Genomic DNA, 22336 nt, shown 5'->3' with positions numbered 1-22336 from the left:
GCGACTGAGCGACTAAGCATTTGGAGTCTTTAGTAGCCAAACTGTGGGACAGCACGTGGGTCATTATGGCCGTGTCACAAAGAGTGACAGGACAGTGCACACACAGCTCCAAGGTTCCCTATATAAAGGCTGTGAAGAATAATTTTCCCCATAAATAATGCTCCTTTCCCCCTAAACAATTCATCTTTCTGAGGGTGCAGTGGAGGTAGGGGGGAATCAATCTTATTCGAAAGCCTGGGAGGAATGTTTCCTCTGACATATTGCAATTACTTTGCAGGTCTTAGACAGGAAAAGCCAGAATTAGATTAGCAGCCTCTTCTGTTTCAGAACACATTTCTCTAACTACAGCTTCCAGTTCTATAAAGGCAGTCCATCTTTATCTGTTTCTGCTAATTTAAGACTAGGTCATACTACAATTTTGCTTGTTAAAATTTTAGCATGATCACAGATGCTGGCACGTAGGTTGTAACGTAGAATTTGGGCACGTTTCCATCTCCTCTCTGCACTTGTTCCTGACACTCATTTGTCTGTAACATTTCTTGAGCATCTGCTATGAACTGAGCACATATTAGATACTGGGGGATCCTACTGTGAGCAAGGCACAGATGTGGCCATCAAAGATCCTTACTCTTCCTTGCGTGCTTCCTTCACCCTGCTGACTCTAGAATGACAAGCTGGGAAGGTGCTCAGAAAGAGACCCTTGAGGATCCAAAGGGAAAACAAGTGGTTTGGTGGAAAGAGCTTGTTTTCCTTTCAGAGGGTGTTTCCCCAACTAGTTCAAAGAATTCCCTTCCCTAACCTGTCTTCTCTGTTGTAAACAGGATGGCGTACTGGAACGAGTGCAGACTTTGAAGCCGAAGTCAGGCTGCATCTGAGCTTTCAGTAACTGGGAAATGCACGTGACACCTCTGAGCCCAAGGCTCTTCATAAAATGAGAGCACAAAGGACATAAGCTTAACGAGACCAGGACTTCACGTACACTTTGTTCATTATCCTTTTGTAATGAACAAATTTATACATTTGTTTATTTTAAATTATGTAGTAAATTTTGCATTTAATATTCAAATGGGGATTTACTGACATGACTTTAATAGGTGCACACCCACTGCCATTCCTTTCACTTCCCCCCGACTCTGCACTCTACATGGCGAAGTCCCTGTCAGCAGCAGCAGCTAGTCATGCAACGGGCGTCCCTATGAAGAACCTGTTTTTCACCATTACCTTTGTTAGGCCGCAGTCTTCCTGGCATAGCTGACAATACTTCTGTGGCTTTTCGGAGGGCAATGGCTGATCCTAAACCACACAGTGAGCCGGTTAGTCTCCCTTAGCCCCAGAAATATCAGTATTTTCAGAATATGCATTTTTAGTTACATAATTAATATAATCACACTGCAGACTATTGGAAACTAGAAAAACAAGTTACATATATATATATTATATATATAGTCTTACCACCTTAATACAACTCTGATAATATCATTATCCTTGTTGACCCTCTTAATTTTTATAATAAAGTAACATGCAATTTTACTGATATAAAGAAGTTCATGTATATAAATGTAAAAAGCTCCATCCCTTTTGTATTATTCTGTCATGAGGAATGGAAGGGAGTAGGCTTCAGTATACCTCGTAAATAAAAGACCGTGGTAACTCAGACATAGTAGCATTTATCATCTTTCTCGTGGAGTTACCACTATATATTGTAATGTATTTCTTAACTGATGATGTTTGCTTATTTCCAAGTGATCAAGAGGTATTTCTCCTCTTCCTTTTATTTAAGGGAAAGCTAAGGGCAAGGGAGGTCTGGTGAGCTCTCTGAGGTCTCACAGTAAGTCAAAGAGAATCTCAAATAGGGAGTGAGCACTGCTGTTTTACTTAGTAAATTGCTCAAAACTGTCCTACTTGCTGTGAGAGTGTCGGGGAAATGCATGTTTAGGATATTAAAAGGATGGGGCACAGAGACTTGTATGCGTTCACCTACCTCCCTTGCTGCCCTGTTTACAACTAGGCAGGGCCCAGCCAACTACCTACCTAATTTTTTACAAGACGTTTTAGGACAGGAGACTCAGTTACCTGCTGATCCACAGGGTGAGACTGCAGCCTATAACAGGAAAGTAAAAACAGTAACTAACAGTGGCTTATATTTCCTTTATCATTTTAAAAGTACAGAGAAAGCAATACCATGGTTCTTTTATGTTGTTGGGACCAAAGTAATTATTAATGTTAACCTCCGAGGAGAGGAAATTTTGGTTATCTATTACTAGGATAAGATCCTATATTAGTCTAGGTTCCTGTTTAAAAATAGACTAGAGTTATATTTTGTTTCCTTCCAACTAGCAAGAAAATAGTCTTCATGTTTCCCAACCTACAAAGCCCCAGTGGCTAAGGCCATGCATTTTAATAGCTTTTTTTCCTATCTAGTATTATGGAAACCTGCCGATTCTCATATGTCATGTATTAGTCCCTTCTCCCAAGTTATCCATTTAGATTGAACTATTTCTTCATGATACCAGCTGAACTAACCCCAATTGCCCCAACTTGGAACAGAACTTATACAAGAGAAGCAAAGCCCACATTCAATTCTGGGGAAAATGGACCAGAGATCTATAATGATTCCAGTTCTCTTAAGTTGAATGGCAGTGTGACCATCAATATAACCAGGTTGGCAGCAGTTCCTTGGACCACAATCCAAGGAAACTTGGGTATGTTTTAGGATGGCAGTTTTCGCCAGGCGAGGCCCTGGAAGCAGCTATTATTTAGTGCAGAGACAAAGGAAGACATGAGAAACAGAGGCAACCTGGGTCTCTGTGTGCCTCATTTTTCTCACCTGTAAAGGAGTGGATGATTGAGCTTTTTTAAGGAGAAGTAAATTTGTAATGAGACAATGAATGTGACACATTTTTTAAGCTGCAGAGTACAATACATATATAAGGTAGTAAGTATACTCACGCCTCCCGGTTTTCAGGTTCCACATCTGTGGTTAGTTAAATCCCAGAGGCACAACCCACAGATAGAGCCCATTATGTTCATTGCACCAGGCCATTTTTTGTAAGAGACTTGAGCATCCATGGATTTTGATATCTGAAGGGGCTCCTGGAACCCTGGATACCAAGGGATAGTCATTGTATTGTCTCTTATTTCTAGGGCCTAAAATCAGAACCTGGCATGTAAGACACTCCTGAAAGTAAATGACTTGATTTTTGTCTGGCATGAGCTGACTCTGAAAGGCCCTTTTAAGCCTTGGTTAATTTTATGGTCTAATTCCTTCCCACAGCCCATGCTGATCTGTAATGTTAGATGGACTGGAGTTTAAGGCTGGTCCTGGATCAGACCATGTTCTCTTGGGAGTAAAGCTTAAAGGTATTGGAATCACTCTAGCCTTGGAGGCAAGGAAGGACTGTTTAGGCTAAGCACCTGCAAAATCATCCTACTGTTGGATTGTGTGATTTATCTTCTCCAGCAGCTAGTTTTGCTCCAGATGACATATTATCTCATTCTTAGGGCATCAAAGATTGGACAGATTCAGCTGCCAAAAATGTATACTGTATAGGTCTCTCAAAACTCCTCTGTGGTATCTTTCCTTGATAAGAATCTTTTGTTATTGTTGTCATTATAATCAACTTTAATTTTTGGTGCAGTGATAGGTTCACAGCAGAGCTGAGCGGAAAGGACACAGATTTCTTATATATTCTGTTGGACCTCCCACCTTTCCCCAATATCAACATTCCACACCAGAATGGTACCCGATGCTAACAGTTACTGAACCTAAACTGACACACTGTGAGTCACAGTTTACCTTAGGGTTCTCCCTTGGTGGTGTACATTCTGTGGGTTTGGACAAAACATGTACCCAGTGTCATATTTCACCGCCCTATAAAATCCTTTGTGCTCTACCAATTCATCTATCCATATCCCCTAATCCCTAGCAATCACTATCTCCTTGGTTTTGCCTTTTCCAGAATGTCATATAGTTGGACCTCCTTCATTTTTTAATATAGTGGCACTGTGTAATGTTTTGTTGTTAAAGTAATTTGTTAAAAGTCAACTTCCTGGAAGTGATCCCATGTTCTTCAGTAAGCAAATGAGATGAAAAGTTAAGAAAAATAAAATTAGACTATTTTTCTCTCTAAGAGAAAAACATAAGGGAAATTAAGGAATTTATTTGAAACATAGCTACCACTCACTTAGCACAAGGGGGAAGCAGGTCATGCTCAAGTCCATTAAGAACCCAGGAAATGCTATGATTTGTCTTTCATTCACTTGTCCTGGTGATCCAGTAGAGATCAGATTAGAGCTAATCTTTTAAGTGATAGTTTGGGGATTAACCAGGAAAGAATCAGAAGACAGCCTGATCACCTTTCTTTCTTCTGAAACTGACTAAACGGGTTTGGTTCAATATGTGTTATCTGGTTTATTCCTTATTCACTTTCCCTTTAAAATGTCTTTCTGGAATATTAATATTACAAGTCAGTATCTGATCTGAGTCACTGCCAATGTATAAGAAAAGTCCCCTCTGTCCCACCACTCCAAAAGAGCTTTATTAATAAACACCTGTGGCTTTCTTCCAGGGGCTTGTTTAGTTTAACATTTTCTTCTTGGATTTTGTGCTTTCCATCCTGCCAAAAGAAAACAACCCAGTTTATTAATTGTTCAGACTGCTAAACAAGTTTAACCATGCAGATGTTTTCTTCTGTGTTGTCCTAGCTTGGTACGAAGCTAAGCAGCCTTTTTTTTTTTTTTAAGGTTAGGGGAGGAATTTAACTTTCAAGATATTTGTCTTTATTCTTTGTTCCGAGTAGTTTCTTAACAAATTATGTGGATAGGACTTGCAACAAATGATTTTCAGAGTAGATACTTTCTTTAATTCTTGAGATTGAAATGAAATTCAGAATATATCCTATTTACTTACAAAATGGGCTCAAGGTATCAGTTGCTTCTTAGGAGAAAACCCTATTTCCTGGGTCCCAGGGATGATCCAATTTTGGCTCTCTCACCACTATAGGTGCTAGAGGACTCTTTCCTAACTATTCTCTAGAAGCTTCTACTCCTGCTCTTTAAACCACTCTGTTATTTCCCATTTCCCAAGCCTAGTTCCCTCTTTTTTTAATTTTCCCAAGAGAAGCACCTTAAGTATGCTAAACTTGAAATCTCCATGACTTGGAAAAAGGTATACAGAAGCAAATCAACATTTAAGACAATTCTGTTAAAGGGGGATTGAGGATTAGGGAGGGATGGCTACCATATTATTAAAAATATCAGATACTAAAATAATCTTAACAAATTGAAAGGATTAAGAGGGTCACTGTAGGACAGAGAAGTAAAGGTCAGGGAAGCCTTAGTGACTGAACAACAACGAAAAGACGGTCACTGGAAATTATGGTTATCAATCTCCTTTTCCAAATGAATTCAAGTTAGAGTGTCCTAGAGGCAGACTTAGAATCAAGCCTCCGTGTGTTTACCCCAGCACCTGCCTACCACCTAGGTACTCAAGGCCATAGCAATGAAACGTGTTCCATAAGAGAAAACAGCCTGGTCCATCAGGGTAACCTCTAAAAATTAAGTAAAGGAACAAGGGAATAACAAGCATTACCATTTTGGGTTCTGGCTTCTGGGATCCCTTTCCTGGGATGCTCCTGCTGTTTTGTAACCTTCTTTCTCTTTCCTGTTTTAGCTCTAACTCAAGATGATTCCTGGGATGGGGAGGAGAAAAAAAAATGATGAAAATTTGGATTTCTGTACTGTTTTCTAAAGAATGCCAAACCCTTTTCTTAGAATTCAGTAATTAAATTTTAATACTTGATTAACAGCATCACTGATTCAGTGGACATGAACTTGGGCAAATCCCGGGAGACAGTGAGGTACAGGGAGACCTGGCATGCTGCAGTCCATGGGGTGGCAAAGAGTCAGACACGACTTAGCACTTAGCAACTGAACAACAACAATAAAAACAACCATGTATATATGGACAACCAGGTTTTAAAGTGCATGTGTGCAAACTTGCTTTAGTCGTGTCCAACTCTGCGACCCTGTGGACTGTAGCCCACCAGGCTCATCTGTTCATGGGATTCTTCAAGCAAGAATACTGGAGTGGGTCGCCGTGCCCTCCTCCAGGGGATCTTCCCAATCAAGGGGATTGAACCGGTGTCTCCTTATGTCTCCTGCATTGGCAGGTGGGTTCTTTACCACCAGTGCCACCTGTATACCAGGTATAAATGGACAACCAGGTTTTAAAGTAAAATACAATACAATAAAACCTGTAGAATACATTCAACGTATTTAAGCTTCCTGAGATGATTAAGAATTACTTTAGGATCTCCCAGTGCCTGCGGGCACTACTCTGAGTATTGACAATTAATACTAACTCTTAATGAACAGTTGTGGTAAACTGAATGCTGGTAGGATTCACTATAACTGAAAGATAGTATTTCTAAAATTTCAAGATACAGTATGAAAGCACTGACGCCGTAAGTCCCATTACATTAATTAGCTATCTCTTTACAGTTATGCAGTCAATCCCCAGTTACACCCTCAGTCACTAGTGTCCTTAGTAGCTGTGTACTTTAATATCCAACAACAAACTTATATTTGTTTGAAATCGGTGCCTTTGGCACAGAGTTGAGTCTCATTTGAGAGGTGGTATGGAAGAATGGGCTTCCCAGGTGGTGCCAGTGGGAAAGAACCCACCTGCTAATGCAGGAGATATAAAGAGACGTAGGTTTGATCCCTGGGTTGGGAAGATCCCCTGGAGGAGGGTGTGGCAAATCACTCCAGTATTCTTGCCTGGAGAATCCCATGGACAAAGGAGCCTGACATGCTACGGTCCATAGGGTCACAAAGAGTCGGACACGACTGAAGTGACTTAGCACCCACGCACGATATGCTGACTTAGCATGCACGTGCGTGGAAGAATGGTTAAGGGCTTGGAGTCAGAGAAATACTTTTCGAATGTGGCTACACATTAGCTATATGAATTTGGACAATTTAACCCCTCTAAGGTTCCATTTCATCTGAAAGTAGGGGAGATGAGATCACAAACAGGGTTGAAGGGAAGATGTTAGGAGAAAATGCATATAAAGTGCTTAGTAAAGTATCCAGCACACAGTAAGAATTCAGGAAATCCTGTTATTATTAGTGTTGTGTTGGCCATTACGGTCTCTTACTCCATCCGATTTATCTGGGATCTTGGGTTCTAATTTCCTATTTCTTTGGTAGCAAAAGATGCTGACAAGATGTGGGGAATGCTGGTGAACATGAAGCTTTCTGAATTCTAGTTCTGGACGAAAAGGACATGGCAGAGACAGAATGGAAATGGCCGGAGCAGGAGACGCCCCCCTACCCCCTGGCTGTCTAGCGTCAGTACTTCCCACGACCGCCCTGGCCAGCAAAGCTGCGCTTTCTTCACCGCTGCCTGGTGAGCGCCTCCACTTCCAGCTGCAGACTGTTGATCTTGTCTCCGAAGTCCTGCTTGAAGAGCCGGTTGTCCAGTTCAGCAGACTGGCGGCCTCGCTCAGCCTGGCGCAATCTGGATGTGAGCCATATGAACGTGTGATAAAAAACAAAAGCCATGGTGGGGAGGAAGACCAAGTTCACAACCCAAAATAAAACAACCCAAGGAAGAAGGCATGGAGATACAGAAAGAGGAAAATAAACTCTGCAGGACATGGGAAGAAATTATGGGGGGAAAAAAGATGGAGGAGGAACAAATTCTTTAAGGAAAAAAAGCAAGATGAAGGTGAACCAGGCAGAGGAAAAGCTGATTTTCCATTTTTTTTTTTTTATTCTAGTACTACAGTTTACAGCCATTAGATGATAAACAATAAAACATCACTTTTTAGAAAATCCATACCAAAGCCAACTTCAAGTACACAGTAATTAAAGTTAAATCCACTTTTTTTTTGTTTTTATTTCCTAATAGGTTTGGTACTTTATATTTCTGTTTTATACTCATAACTGGAACTTGCAAATGGGCAACTACCTTCTTACGATATGGAATTAGATCTTCCTTGTCCCTTTCCTTAACCACAAAGTATATTAAATCACTGGACACTATACATCAACCTTTACCCAGGCTTCGGGTTTTTACATAATGAAAAGCCTTTGTCAGACTCTGGCCATCTCTTTCCTTTTCCATATCTACCACATAGTGTGTGACTAAGTGGGCATGGATTTTAGCACTGGGCCTGCCTAAGATTCCTGACCATATTCTCTGGAAGATTCTGATCAATGTTTTCTCCCATATATCCTATAACTTTGCACCTATAAAAAGTATGTTTAGGTGAAGTATCTGGGGCTGTCTCTAATAGAATTTGGAAGCATGCTATGTGTAGTCTTTTAAAATGTTTTATTTTGGTGTTTGAGCACTCCTTCCAAATACGCATAGAAAAGGCAACTCATCACCATAAAAGGTTGATGAAGATAAGAGTAGATGCAAAATTATAAGAAATAAACTAAGTGCAAAAGCACAGGAGCTTCCATGAGGTTGGCCATAGGCTCTTTGACTTGACTTTGGCTCAAGTCTGCAAGGACCTATAAAAAAACACACCTATAAAAATCTATCTTACCCTCTTAATTCTGGTTTTTCTAAGGTGATAAAGAATTTCAACAGCTGGAAACAAAGGGGTTATCTTTGTCCCCACTTAAGCAGCTGAAATGCTGCAAATCCCATCAGAATGAGAAAAAAGAGGAAAACAAAAATTTTGCCAAGCCTTTTTTGAAGGAATAAAGGCTTATGTAATGCCTGTCCCCCCAAATCAAGTCATTATAAAAATCAAAGTATTTATAGGATTATTACAATAATAATAGGAAGGATTAGATCTGTGGTCACTTAGAAAAAGAAGCCCTGCTAATTACTGTTTATGAATACCTACTTGGAATCTTTATTTTTAGACTAAATAATAACAAATACAAGTTTATTTAAATTTGTCTGTTTCCTACTCTGAAATGGTTTTCTAATAGATTGTTATTTTTCTGAAAACTTAAGCAAATTCCCTTCTGAAGAAAAAGTAATAGAAACCCTTAAGTAGAGGTTGTCAGCAAGAAACAAGAGGCAGGGAACCATTACTCAGGTCCATGCCTTGTCATCTTTACTTCAAAAGGAAAAGCAGAATAGATTTGAAAAGTGTGTAGCATATTTTTTTATATAGGAGAGGAGTGTCTGTATTAAAATTGTTTTCTCTGAGCTACCTAAATAGGAAGTAGAATTGCAGGAAAATGGCAGAGGTAGAAGATGACAAATATTAGGAGGGTTTTCCCAAGCTTCCATATTATTATGTTATCATAAGTTACCTAATCACTAAATTTATCTCTATGACTTTAAAGAACTGGGAGGATGCTGTTTTTTTACCCCCTGAAGTCACTAAGGCAAAAAAGTTGCAAGCAATCTCGGTTATGGAGAGGAGGACTGTAGTGAAATATTAAGTACTTATCCTTGGCTTGGGGATTAAACCTAGATAACCAAAGTGAAAAGGGGTCATGGCCTAAGAGATACAGAACTACTTTAGGAGAGTCCAAAACCGTGTGGTCGTCACCTCTACTTCATTACATCGCAACGGCAGAACAGGCTCACTGACAGACACTGTACCTAGAAACTGGTATGATTGGGGACTGGGTTGTAAAGGCATCAATCATGTATGTACAGAGCTTCCATTCCCTAGGATTTTTTTTTTAATGGGGTGTTTATATATTGGTCAACTCAGAAGTAATTTCTCAAAGTTTATTTGGTATTTAATTAAGAACTTATACTAAATTTGCTACCTCTGGGGAGAAAATAAAGAAGAAGGAAAAAACACAGCCTATATATCAAACTGTTTTTTTTTTAAGTCCAGCAAATTCAAAGTCAATTTTTGGTGACATTTTATATAGAATCAGAGTGTAAATGCAATAGCTTTCAGATTTCTTCCTTTTACAATTAAGTCGTGATATCCAACTTGTGAGGTGACCAGCTGTAAAATGCCTAATGATGTTTTGGGATCAGTTTATTTGCTGCACTATTTAAGGTCTTTGCCTGTTTCACCAAATCCTTTTCACTATGTTAATACAAACAGAAATAAAAATGGAGTGAAAGGGGAATGAAAAAATGAATAAATAGGAAAGACAAAACAGCAAGAGAATAAGTCAGCTTACTACCTGAAGAGGTAAGTCATTATTTCAGTTCTGTCTGCTTTAAATACCAAAACAAAAATCCACTGAAAAATAATCTGACACATTTCAAAAACACAATTTACGAACACTGATATTGATTTGTTAAATCATAAACATACAAATTTTATGAGCAAGTACCTAGACAACTTTTGAGATAGACTGATAACTTTTTCATTTACAATCAGCCAGGCCAGAGGTTTCAAGCTTATTTATTAATTTACAATTAACTTCTGAGTCAACAATAATATGCAGTGCTGTTCAGGACCTACCCTGGTCAAGAACCACTTGAATAAAAGAAGTCATCCATTCACCTATTCATTCACATGTCTACTCAATGAATGCTTTGGACACGTGGCACTGTGATAGATCCAACAAGGGAACCTAAAAGGTACAGTTAACTAGCTTCAAGGAACTCAGATTCTCATCAGAAGATAAGACACATATGTAAAGGTTTATACGATAAGACAGGAAGTGAGAAGTGCTATGAGCATTATGGCTAGGTATAGATATAAGGCTACAGGAATTCCAACAAGGACAAACTGGCAGTTTATTTTTAGCTGGGAAGAAGTATCAGAGGAAGCTTTGGATAAGTGGCATTTTAGCCTGAACATAAAAAAATGTATCTGAAGAACAATGGAGTGAAAAGAGGAAGGACATTTCTATTTGATGAAACTATTAGAAAACAGTCAATTCTAAAGGATATCAACCCTGAATATTCATTGAAAGGACTGATGCTGAAGCTGAAGTTCCAATACTTTGGCCACCTGATGTGAAGAGCCAACACTGGCTCTCTTCCAATGAAAAGACCCTGATTCTGGGAAAGATTGAGGGCAGGAGGAGAAGGGGACAACAGAGGGTGAGACGGTTGGATGGCATCATCGACTCAAAGGACATGAGTTTGGGCAAACTCCGGGAGATAGTGAAGGACAGGGAAGCCTGGCATGCTGCAGTCCATGGGGTTTCAAAGAGTTGGACACAACTTAATGACTGAACAACAACAATTAGGAAAGACATGGATGGGGAAAATGGGAAGTGTGTCCAGGGACCAGTTAGTAGTGTAGTTTTGCTCAAGTGCAAGAAGGGTGATCAGTGGGTGTTACAGGTAGCAAAGTTTTCATGACCATGGGTACTATGGCTCATTTAATCTTGAAGCCTTAGCCATTTCTCCTGGCAGCTGAGTCACTAGCAAGAATGTGGTGATTTCAGACAGAAAGACAAAAGAATAGCATAGGAAGAAGATGTACTTTGGGCAGACTGAGTTGTAGGTACTAGTGGGAAATAGCTGATCAGGGGATGAAAATACAGAAGGAAGACAGAAGTAGAGACCAACAGATCTAAGCACTGTGGGCAGGAGGTGACAGCGGAAGCTACAGAACTGTTGAGGAGAAAGCAGAGAGAATAGGGAGATGAAAAAGGAGGGAAAGAGGTTCACAGTGCCCCTCCATCACCTAGCACTAAAGTCTTCAAAGACTTCAGTATAGACAGAAACAGAATCACACGCAGATTTAAAGGTCCTTTCATCCTTGTACGTATCCCTCCTCTAACACACGACACTGAAATGGTTTTTAGTCACATCTTAAAAAACAACGTTTAATTGGCTTGCTTTCTACTAAGATGCCTGGTGTTAAGCTGGGTGATTTCCACATACTCTCTGTTTGTCAAATCCACAGCATGTTCTCTTCACTTCCAGGACTGAATGCCCTAAGTGTCTCACTAGAGAAACAGCAATTTTACCTTTGTTCCAGTTGTTTAATGGTAGCAGCCATCTGATTAGTCTTCTCTTCTAAGCGACTGTTCAGTTCACTTTTCTGTTTTACTCCCAAGTCTGAACTCTGTTACAGAAAAGAATTATGAGTGATGTTTACATTGATATAGAACATAAAATCCTGAAACAAGTCACACGTGCCTTTTGAACCGAATGATAAATGGGAAGCAAAGAAATAGAAATGCTTTATATTAATATTTGTCTATCAGTTAATTCCCAAACAGAGAAAAGCAGGAAGCAACATTTAATATTAGTGTCGTTATCTGCAGTTTTGTCTCAAAAATCAACATCAGAAAATACATCAATTTATCTATAGAAGTCAGTTGGTAGGTCAGACTTGAGAGGAGGTGCGGCAATGCGAAAAGCAGCTGTGGCTTTCCAGAATAAGCACACAGGATCCTATGATGGTCTGATTCCTAAAGTGGCTTACTGGCAGCTAGGGCTTCCCCTGGTGGCTTAGACGGTAAAGCACCTGCCTGTAATGCAGGAGACCCAGGTTCAGACCCTGGGTTGGGAAGATCCCCTGGAGAAGGAAATGGCTACCCACTTCAGTATTCTTGCTTAGAGAATCCCATGGACAGAGGAGCCTGGCGGGCTACAGTCCATGGGGTCACAAACAGTCAGACATGACTCAGTGACTAACACTTTCACTTTTCAGCCTCAAAGTGACACCACTCTTTCCTCTTGTATTTAAAGTGCGATTCTAGAGAAGAAGAGGGACAGAGGGAAGCCCTGGGATTTAGGGAGCCACTGAGCCCATTCCTTGTACTTCTCGTACCTGCAGCTTGAAGGCAAGCTCATGCTTAAGAGCCCTAAGATCGTCCAGCTGCTGCCGCAGAGACACCAGGGCGTCCTGCTTCTCACAGACGTCCTTCTCCAGCATCTTCATAGCCAATTCCATCTCCTGTCTCATGCTGATCTGGATTTCCAGTTCTTTTTCAACATCCTGCCCCCAGAAGGAAAAAAATTACTTATTCTCTCTTTCCTCAACCATGTACAAACAACAAATTTCTGCAGGAAAAGGCAGACCTAAATTCTCAGGTCTGAAGTCTGGCAAAACAGATGTAAACCATCATTCAATACAGAGACATTAACACTAAGAATAAGAATAACCAGGATAATTATAGTAATATTTACTGATAATTTACAAATCTGAAAAACATGGTAGGCCAAAGGTAAAGCTATCTAATATGCCTAAGATACACACATACTTGAGGCACATCATTAGATATTAAAACAAATAACTGTGTCATGTCCTGTTATAAAAATATGAAGTATTACAGTAGCCAGCACAAAATTAAGCATCTGGAATTCTCTTTAGTTTGGAGGTTGTTGACATCTTCAATATCCCAAGGAACCAAAAAGATACTTTGGGTCCTCAAGGTAACATCTCAGTTACTGGGAACTGTCAATATGGCTGAGTTTTTTTCTATTTTATTTTATATTGGAGCATAGTTGATTAACAATGTGTTAGCTTCAGGTGTACAGCAAAGTGACTCAGTTATACATGTACATGGATTTATTCTTTTTCAAATTCTTTTTCCATTTTTACAGATTAAGCTGCATTTCCTGTGTTTTATAGTAGGTCCTTGTTGGTTATCTATTTCAAATATAGCAGCTAACTCAAACATAAAAATAGGCTGAACACAGAGCTCTGTATTTAATCACTGATACTCTGCTTTTTGTATATATGGTCTAACTGAGAAAGGAGGTCAGTATGGCTGGATGAATAAAAAGGGAAGACTTCATGAAACTAAGAGAAATGAATTCAATGTCCAATGACTATTAGAATGAAGATGCAGGTGATATACAGGTCCCTAAAAAGTAAAACAGCAATTTAGACTTGACACTAAGTGGGATCTATTTCAGTGTCCTGAAAGGGAAAGTGATGCAATAAATTTGTGCTCATTTACTTCTATCATCTTGAAATTTTAAAAATATTACATGAAAAAGATGCATGTATGTTTATATGAAGTTCTCAGCATAAAACAAAGTCAAATAAACCTTGGTTATTATTATTAAAATAAATAAATATAGTGGCTAACTGAACTTTTATATTCACTTAACATGAGGCCTGCTTTTGTTTCAACCATTATTACTGCCGTGTTATTTGGATGATCACAGATACAAAGACCTGAGGTTCTTCTGCATCCACGCTGTGCCCAGAGCACATCTAGAACCTTGCCTACTTGCTTGGTTTCTTTCTCTGTTAACAAACATTTATCATAATGTGGCATGGGAAAGTGGAAAATTTTTTGTACCATTTTTTCATTTGCTCCTTAACTGAAGCACTCCACTGTACATGGTGACCTTGACAGAAGGCAACTCAAACCGTGACTTAAAACACTGACATACATTATTTCTAGGACCTTCCTTATGGAAAGTATTTTGAGACTGAGTCTATAAACATATAGAAGGAAAATGATAATTATTTCAAGGATGTTAAAATAACATTGCTAAAGTAACATTAGCAAGAATACTGGAGTGGGTTGCCATTTCCTTCTCTAGGGGATCTTTCTAACCCAGGGATCGAACTCATGTCTCCTGCATTGACAGGTGGATTCTTTACCACTGAGCCACCTGGGAAGACACAGGTTTATTATTATACTAATATTTGGATAAAATCTATTGCAGAAGTATTTCAGTCCTTATTATACATTCTTATATATGTATATATATATAAATTTCTATGAATATCTTAAGACTAATACTGATGTCATATTTTTCTATTTAGGTATAAAAACAAGAATAAATTAAGAAATAACAACTAAGAGTAAAAGAGGACAAGTCTATGCTGATGACTCTTAGTAAGGAGAAGAGGAGCTGACCTATCCGAGGAGCCATGTCTTTGCACGGGTGAGGAATGAGGTAGTAAGAGAGATCATATAGTTTAAAACGTAGGTTCTATATACCTAGCGTTTTTGCAACACAAACTATAAAGCAAAAATAAATTAAAAATGAAGATTGGCAAAATTCCACTGGTTGTTGAGAATACTCAGAACAAGGACTGAGGAAACACTGTAGGGAATATGGGTTAAAAGAATGAGAAAAAAATTCACAGGATCCATAAAATTTGTTAGACTACTACTGATATTCCCTTGATCTATGAGATAGAACCCCTAAGTGGGGGTATTTTAACATGTTGCTGAACTATGAGGCCATAAAAGCAAAGTTTACCAGTCGTAGTTGTGTCTCTTCCTTTAAGTGCTTCCTGGCTTCACTCAGTGCTTGCCCTTCTGAAGTCCGGTCTGGCTTAGGACCCTTGGAAAGATAAGTAAAACAGTACACATCTGAGGATTTAAAGAATCCAACAGTTATCGGACACTAGCACTGCTATCCAGTAAGGAAAATGATCACACCAAAGCGTATATGACAATGAACGAAGACAACAAAGAAACTGCAGAGGTTCCATAAATGTTCTAAGCTGAACTGGGAATTTTCTGCCATTTTGTTTCAAGTCCTTGCAGCTTACCAAACCAAGTGGTAGAAGTCTCAAAATATCAGCCTCTATGAAACAAAATAGCATTCACTGTAAACTATAAATTGGGCCAAAGTTTCAAACAGTTATACAGTCCTCCTCCAAAGATCTCACATCTGGTATCTCCACCCAGACAGTGAGATAAGAGTGAAAGATGAAGGAAAGTGAAAGTCGCTCAGTCATGTCTGACTCTATGCAACCCCATGGACTATAGGGTCCATGGAATTCTTCAGGCCAGAATACTGGAGTGGGTAGCGGTTTCCTTCTCCAGGGGATCTTCCCAACCCAGGGATCGAACTCAGGTATCCTGCATTGCAGGCAGATTCTTTACCAGCTGAGCCACCAGGGAAAGGAACAGTTCATCAGAAAATTCTGAGCAGTCACAGTTGTTTTGTTTTGTTTTACAAAATCCATGCATTAAAGTCAAACTTTCCCTGGTGGCTCAGACAGTAAAGCATCTGCCTATAATGCGGGTGAAGTGAACTCGCTCAGTCGTGTCCGACTCTTTGTGACCCCATGGACTGTAGCCTACCAGGCTCCTCCCTCCAAGGGATTCTCCCTCCATGGGATTTTCCAGGCAAGAGTACTGGAGTGGGTTGCCATTTCCTTCTCCAGGGGATCTTCCTGACCCAGGGATTGAACCCAGATCTCCCGCATTCCAGGCAAACGCTTAACCTCTGAGCCACCAGGGAAGCCCATAATGGGGGTAGACCCGGGTTAATCCCTGGGTCAGGAAGATCCTCTGGAGAAGGCAATGGCACCCCACTCCAGTACTCTTGCCTGGAAAATCCCATGGACAGAAGAGCCTGGCGGGCTACAGTCCATGGGGTCTCAAAGAGTCAGATGTGACTGAGCGTCTTCACTTTCTTTTTATTCATGTTGGTCCCCACTCAGAGCCTAGGTACTTACTCTTCATGAACAATTTTAAAAACTGGATTTCTGGATTCCTAGGTCATAGTAGGTTAGAAACATGAGGCTAAGGAGTAGGGAGACATTTTCAAAAAGAGTAATGCTAACAGCAGTAAGAAATAAAAGATGCCAATGAAATAAAAGGCAAAAAAAAAAAGGAATCTGGGAATATTTTGAGTATAGGTTCTAGAAGCTCTATCAGTTTCAATAGCCCCCTTGAGCAGTAGTACAGAATTGCAATGTTGATAACTATGATCTTCAGTCACCATAAAGGGCCACATGGAGTAAATTATATCCTCTACTTAAGAAGGCTTGCTGCTACTGCTGCTAAGTCACTTCAGTCGTGTCCGACTCTATGCGACCCCATAGAAGGCAGCCCACCAGGCTCCCCCGTCCCTGGGATTCTCCAGGCAAGAACACTGGAGTGGTTGCCATTTCCTTCTCCAATGCACGAAAGTGAAAAGTCAAAGTGAAGTCGCTCAGTCGTGTCCGACCCTCAGCGACCCCATGGACTGCAGCCTACCAGGCTTCTCCATCCATGGGATTTTCCAGGCAAGAGTACTGGAGTGGGGTGTCATTGCCTTCACCGTAAGAAGGCAGAATTGTGCAGTACACAAAAGGTTTGCAAAATATGTTGAGACATATATAAAAGGGACTGAGTTACGTAGAAAATTCATTTATATGGGAACTCTTTCCCAGTGATATCAGAGATATACTTATAAAACAGTACCATTATTTCTAAAAATAGTACATATCATTATATAAAAATGTATATAATGTATATAAAATGCAATAGTGTATATAAAAAAAGACATTGAATTAGACCGCTTCTTGAAGTCTCTAAACAGATGTACATGGTGGTGAAACCAAGCAGTGTCGATAGGAGAGAGGCATCAACCTCTCATAACCTTCATCATTCAAGCAATTTTGCACCCAGTCTCAGGGAAAACAGTGCACTTAAGATACTTAACATATGCAAAGGCTCACTGCTTCCAAGCAGTCCTCTGGAGGGTGCCACCCAGCCACCCCCGCCCCCACTGTTAACCCAGTGACATGCTCTCACCTTCCGATTAGATTCCAATATGTAGGAGCTTTCCTCTTTAACTCGTTCCATTTCTTCTTGCAAGGTGATAATTCTGTTGTTTGCAACTGCAAGCTGTTGATAAAATTTTGAAAATAATCTTTCTTTATTAAACACAGAATAAGATAATTCATGATCTGCAAGGACATGATTTTCATGCTTAGGTATTCTAGAAGGAAAGAAAACTATCTATAACCCCACAAAAACTTAGGAGAGCTATCTTGAAAGACAAATATCTCCTATTACTGCTTTTTATGTAAAAACTTTTGTTTTTCCAGTAACAAAATGTTAAGTTATGATCATTTACCTCAAGGGTGTCCCCATGTCACTCATAATTATATTTAGCTACGAAACTTATTTCTAAAATGTTTGAAAGGTCACCTCATCCTTTGGGACCCATCTTACACACCCTCCTTAAGACCTGTTTTAGAGACTTTCCTGGTGGTCCAGTGGTGTTAAGGCTCTCTTCCCTTTCAATGCAGAGGCGGGCTGGTTTGATCCAGGGAACTAAGAGCCCAAATGCCCTGTGGCATGGCCAAAAATTTTTTTAAAGAAAAAAAAAAAAAAAAGAAAAGACCAAAGTTCTCACTCGAAAAGATGCCTTTAAACATCGAAGAGATTTTCCTGTTTCTTTTCAGTGCCTAAAGACAAGGTAATGTTATTGGCAGTGTGTCTCTGGGGGAGACGTTTATAACCCTGTCCCAAGGGAGGGAAGAATGCGGTGGAAACACTCTCCTTCTCTGTATGTGTGGAGATTAGCTCCTGAGAGAATGGTGAGGGGCCTGAAGGAGGCTGGGAAAGGCGCTGAGCAGCTCCTCTCAGCCACGCTGGTCTCCCTTTTTGTCGTCTCTGCTTGGCTCCTGTTCTACTGTGTAAATACAGCAGCCAGGCTCTGGTGAGCTTTCCAAAGGTGGGTCTGACAGCCCATTTCTCTCTCTGCTCCATGGGCCTAAACTGTGTAAAGAAGTGACTGTGCAAGCAGGTTGGCTCTCTTGATCCAAGCGCATCTCGGATGGCTTCTTCCAAGGTCAAAGAAGCATTGGCAATGACGACAGACTCAAGTGGACTTTCTAAGGCAGCTTTACCAACACCAAGTAGATATTTACTTATCCTCATCTGCTCAGTTCTTTTCATCTTGTCCTGCGCGCGAAGTCGCTTCAGTCGCATCTGACTCTCTGCGAACTTATGGACTGTAACCTGCCAGGCTCCCCTGTCCGTGGGATTTTCAAGGTAAGAATACTGGAGTGGGCAGCCACCCCCTCCTCCAGGGCATCTTCCCAACCCAGAGACTGAACCGTTTCTCTTACGTTTCCTGCATTGGCAGGTAGGTTCTTTACCACTAGCACTACCTTTGTTCTACTAGTTCAGATTTCAGGAGGGAAGAGAGGTCTTTCTAGGTTTAGTTTTTGTTTTTGTTTTTACCTGGTCCCTTTAAATCCAAAATAGATGGAAATGAGAGAGGGAAGACCTTATTAGCCTTATCTGTTATTTATAAAGTCTACACACAGTACTTGCTCATGATTAATCTTGCTGGTAAAATAAACTTAGGCCAAGAAGACAAGTCCCATGACTTAGGAAATAAAATCAACAATTTTATTTACTGAGTGCATATGATGGATGTGTCAGGCACTGATCTACAGAAGTGTTAGTCGCTCAGTCATGTCTGACTTTGCAACCCCATGGACTGAGCCCATCAGGCTTCTCTAAGACACCAGGGAAGCCCCAAGAATACTGGAGTGGGTGGCCATTCCCTTCTCCAGGGGACCTTCCTGACCCAGGGATCGAACCTAGGTCTTCCTGCATTGCAGGCAGATTCTTTACCAGCTGAGCCACCAGGGAAGCCCACTATCCAGGCCCTTATATATTAACATCATTTAATGCACACAAAAACTTTATTATCATTCTTGGCCCCATTTTGCAGGTAAGTAAACCAAAGAACAGAAGCTTAAGTAACTGGCCCCAGATTAGAGAGCTACCAAGCACCAGATCAGGGACAGGAACCCAAAGAGCCTAGCTGTGGAGAGCATGCTTAACTGCTATCCCACATTGCCCCAATATACCAGCAGTAGAATCACAGTAGAAAATTTCTGTGCAGAATGTTTCAAAAGCCTTGTGGGATAAAATTCTAAGGATCGTGTCCATAAATTAAAGTTTTAATATAATTTAACAATCTATGTCCAAACATAAGGTCCACAGAACTGAGCAATAAGGGAGATATTTTAAAGTCATAACAGTGAAAATGTTAGTTGTGAAAAAAATCTGATTAGATGGCATTTCTTAACTAGTGCTTTAACTTGCTTTTCTGTTTTTACTTTATTTATTTATTTATTGGCCATGCTGCACATCAAGTGGAATCTCAGTTTCCCAACCAGGGATTGAACCCATACACCCCACAGTGGAAACTCGGGAGTGTTAACCACTGGACCGCTAGGGAAGTTCCTAACTTGTTTTTTTAAGACCAGATTATTTTTTGAAGTATAGCTGATTTACAACATTATATTGGTTTCAGGTGGATAGCATGGTGATTCAATATTTTTATAGGTTATACTTTTGTATATACAATAGATAATATACTTTCATATATTATAACCTTAAAATTATAAAATATTGGCTATATTCCCTCTGAAAGTGAAAGTTAGTCGCACAGTTGTGTCGACTCTTTGTGATACCATGGACTGTAGCTGTCCAGGCTCCTCTGTCCACAGAATTCTCCAGGGAAGAATACTACAGTGGGTTGCCATCTCCTTCTCCGGGGGATCTTTCTGACCCAGGAATCGAAACCAGGTCTCCTGCATTGCAGGTAGCTTCTTTACCAACTGAGCCACTAGGGAAGCCCTATTCCCTTTACTATATAATGTATCCTTGTAGTTTATTTATTTTATACATAATAGATGTACCTCTTAATTTTCTACCCCTATCTTGCCTTCTCCCCACTGTTTACCACTAGCAAGTTCTCTATTATCTGAGTCTGTTTCTGTTTCGTTTTATATTCATTTTTGATTCATGTTTTAGAGTCTACATTCCACATTCAGATAACATACAGGATTTGTCTTTCTCGTACTTATTTTACTAAGCACAATAGCCTCCAGGTCCATTTATGTTGTTGTATTTAACCAACTTTATTTCACTATAGGATAGTTAGAATTTGAAAAACAGAAGATGAAGTCTTCGTCATCTGAAAAGTTTTGTTTTTTTTTTTTAAATTTATTTATTTATTTTTAATTTTTACTTTACAATTCTGTATTGGTTTTGGCATAGATTGACATGAATCCACCACAGGTGTACATGCGTTCCCAAACATGAACCCCCCTCCCACCCCCCTGAAAAGTTTTATTTAAGGTTTCTCACAGAAACATTTAATGCTATTGAAGAAAAAAATATATCGTTGGTAAGCTAGGGAAAAAATATTAATCAGAAGTAAACTGTGACATTATATTTTAATTCTTAGTTTAGGGACTTTTAAAAAAGTTTTCACATGTATATTCTTATCTGATCTTCAGGGTAATTGTGAGGCTAAAAGGGGAAACACTCTACTTTGCCAGAGAAGGAACTGGGTCTCTTGAGGGTCAAGTGACTTACTTGCTCAGAAGCACATGACATGTTAAAGCATGACATGTAAGCCAGAATTACTGGTCTTCTGATCAGTGTTCTTTAGGTTATATACCTCATCACCCTATCACCCCAAGGAGAAAATAAAACCTGTGAAGGGGGGAACTTGCCAATCCAGTACACACAAATCAATGCCTGGCAGAAGTGAGTCTTTGTCTATCTCTGGCACATACACAATGTTCAATGAATAAATAAATGATGAAAACATTATCTTAAAAGGCTCTTCCCTGGGGGCTAAGAGGTTAAAGTGTCTGCTTCTAATGCAGGAGAAGATCCCCTGGAGAAGGAAATGGCCACTCACTCCAGTATTCTTGCCTGGAGAATCCCATGGACAGAGGAGCCTGGTGGGCTACAGTCCATGCGGTCGCAAAGAGTCGGACACGACTGAGTCGGACACATTATCTTACTAAACATTAACTCTAGGCTAGACCAGACAAAACATTCACACAAGAAAGCAAAATATTTGATCAAACCAAGTTGTAACCCTACATAGTCCAACTGGATAACTGAGATACTTGAGATAAGCCAGCTGGCCACTCTTGGTCAGAACAAGGAGTACTAGGGTAGATATTATCTGAAAAATCAAGTCCTATATTTCTAAGGCTTCAGAGAAACTATTTTCCACTAATGCACTTTACTAAATTCTATTAAGTCAACTGAACAATTTCTAGAACACTTACCTCCTCTGTCAGTTTAGTGTTGGATTTTTCTAATGCATCCACTTTTGCCTGAAGGTTGTTTACAGTAGCACTATGAAGAGAAGAAAAAAATTAACAGTCTCTTGAGATGCAGAACAATATCCTGTACTTTCTTTTAAAACACCCATCATACTTATCATTCATTGTTTACTGTCTACAATTCTCAATAGGCTTACAGGCTCTAAGACAGCTTACAAGGTGATGGGTGTCTTACCTGCTACATTCTTGGCACTAAAATCTGTGGGGTTTTTTTTTTCCTAGGAAGAAAAGTACTGTTTATTCAGATCTTGTTCATATTAACCATCCAGCCAAAGTATTTGGCCCCTGAGAGGTTACTTCTCTGTCAGTGAGTCAATTAGGGCTTATTCTCAGGCTATAAATAGCCTCATCCCCCAGGTCAAAATGAACACACCCAAAGGCTCTTTGTGGGGGTCACGGGGCATGTGGGATCTCAGTTCACCAACCAGGGATTGAACCCTCGACCCTTGCAGTGGAAGCACAGAGTCTTAACCACTGGACAGCCAGGGAAATTTCTTAACAAGCATTTGTTGATGAAATTAAAAGGTGCATGCACTACACTGTACTTCAAGGTTTACTTATTTAATAATAATAATAGGCTACATGAATTATGACGTGCTTGACACACACCAAGCACT

The 22336-nt window shown here is 39.9% G+C and overlaps 1 protein-coding gene across 7 annotated transcripts in view; it reads right to left on the bottom strand.

Moving 5' to 3' along the window:
- The window catches only part of RUFY3 (RUN and FYVE domain containing 3), a 95362-nt gene that overhangs the window by 2155 nt on the left and 70871 nt on the right, over positions 1–22336 (bottom strand). For 3 of the 7 annotated variants that reach the window (XM_040237022.1, XM_040237023.1, XM_040237024.1), the window contains 10 exons: positions 21663–21732; positions 17356–17448; positions 15083–15166; positions 12684–12851; positions 11875–11972; positions 7403–7522; positions 5591–5690; positions 4552–4616; positions 2074–2101; positions 1222–1293 (listed from right to left, as the gene is read on the bottom strand). In XM_040237022.1, coding sequence (XP_040092956.1) covers positions 1222–1293; positions 2074–2101; positions 4552–4616; positions 5591–5690; positions 7403–7522; positions 11875–11972; positions 12684–12851; positions 15083–15166; positions 17356–17448; positions 21663–21732 — 898 coding nt within the window. Of the gene's footprint in view, positions 1–1221; positions 1294–2073; positions 2102–4551; positions 4617–5590; positions 5691–7336; positions 7523–7754; positions 10026–11874; positions 11973–12683; positions 12852–15082; positions 15167–17355; positions 17449–21662; positions 21733–22336 lie in introns of those variants that run through there. The other 4 variants (XM_040237026.1, XM_040237028.1, XR_005720535.1 and 1 more) reach the window with 3 other exon arrangements.

The sequence above is a fragment of the Oryx dammah genome, unplaced genomic scaffold (assembly GCF_014754425.2).
Source record: "Oryx dammah isolate SB20612 unplaced genomic scaffold, SCBI_Odam_1.1 HiC_scaffold_3, whole genome shotgun sequence".
Classification (NCBI taxonomy): Eukaryota; Metazoa; Chordata; class Mammalia; order Artiodactyla; family Bovidae; genus Oryx; species Oryx dammah.
The sequence above is the reverse complement of the archived record's forward strand: the minus strand, read 5'-3'. Positions and strand labels throughout refer to the sequence as shown.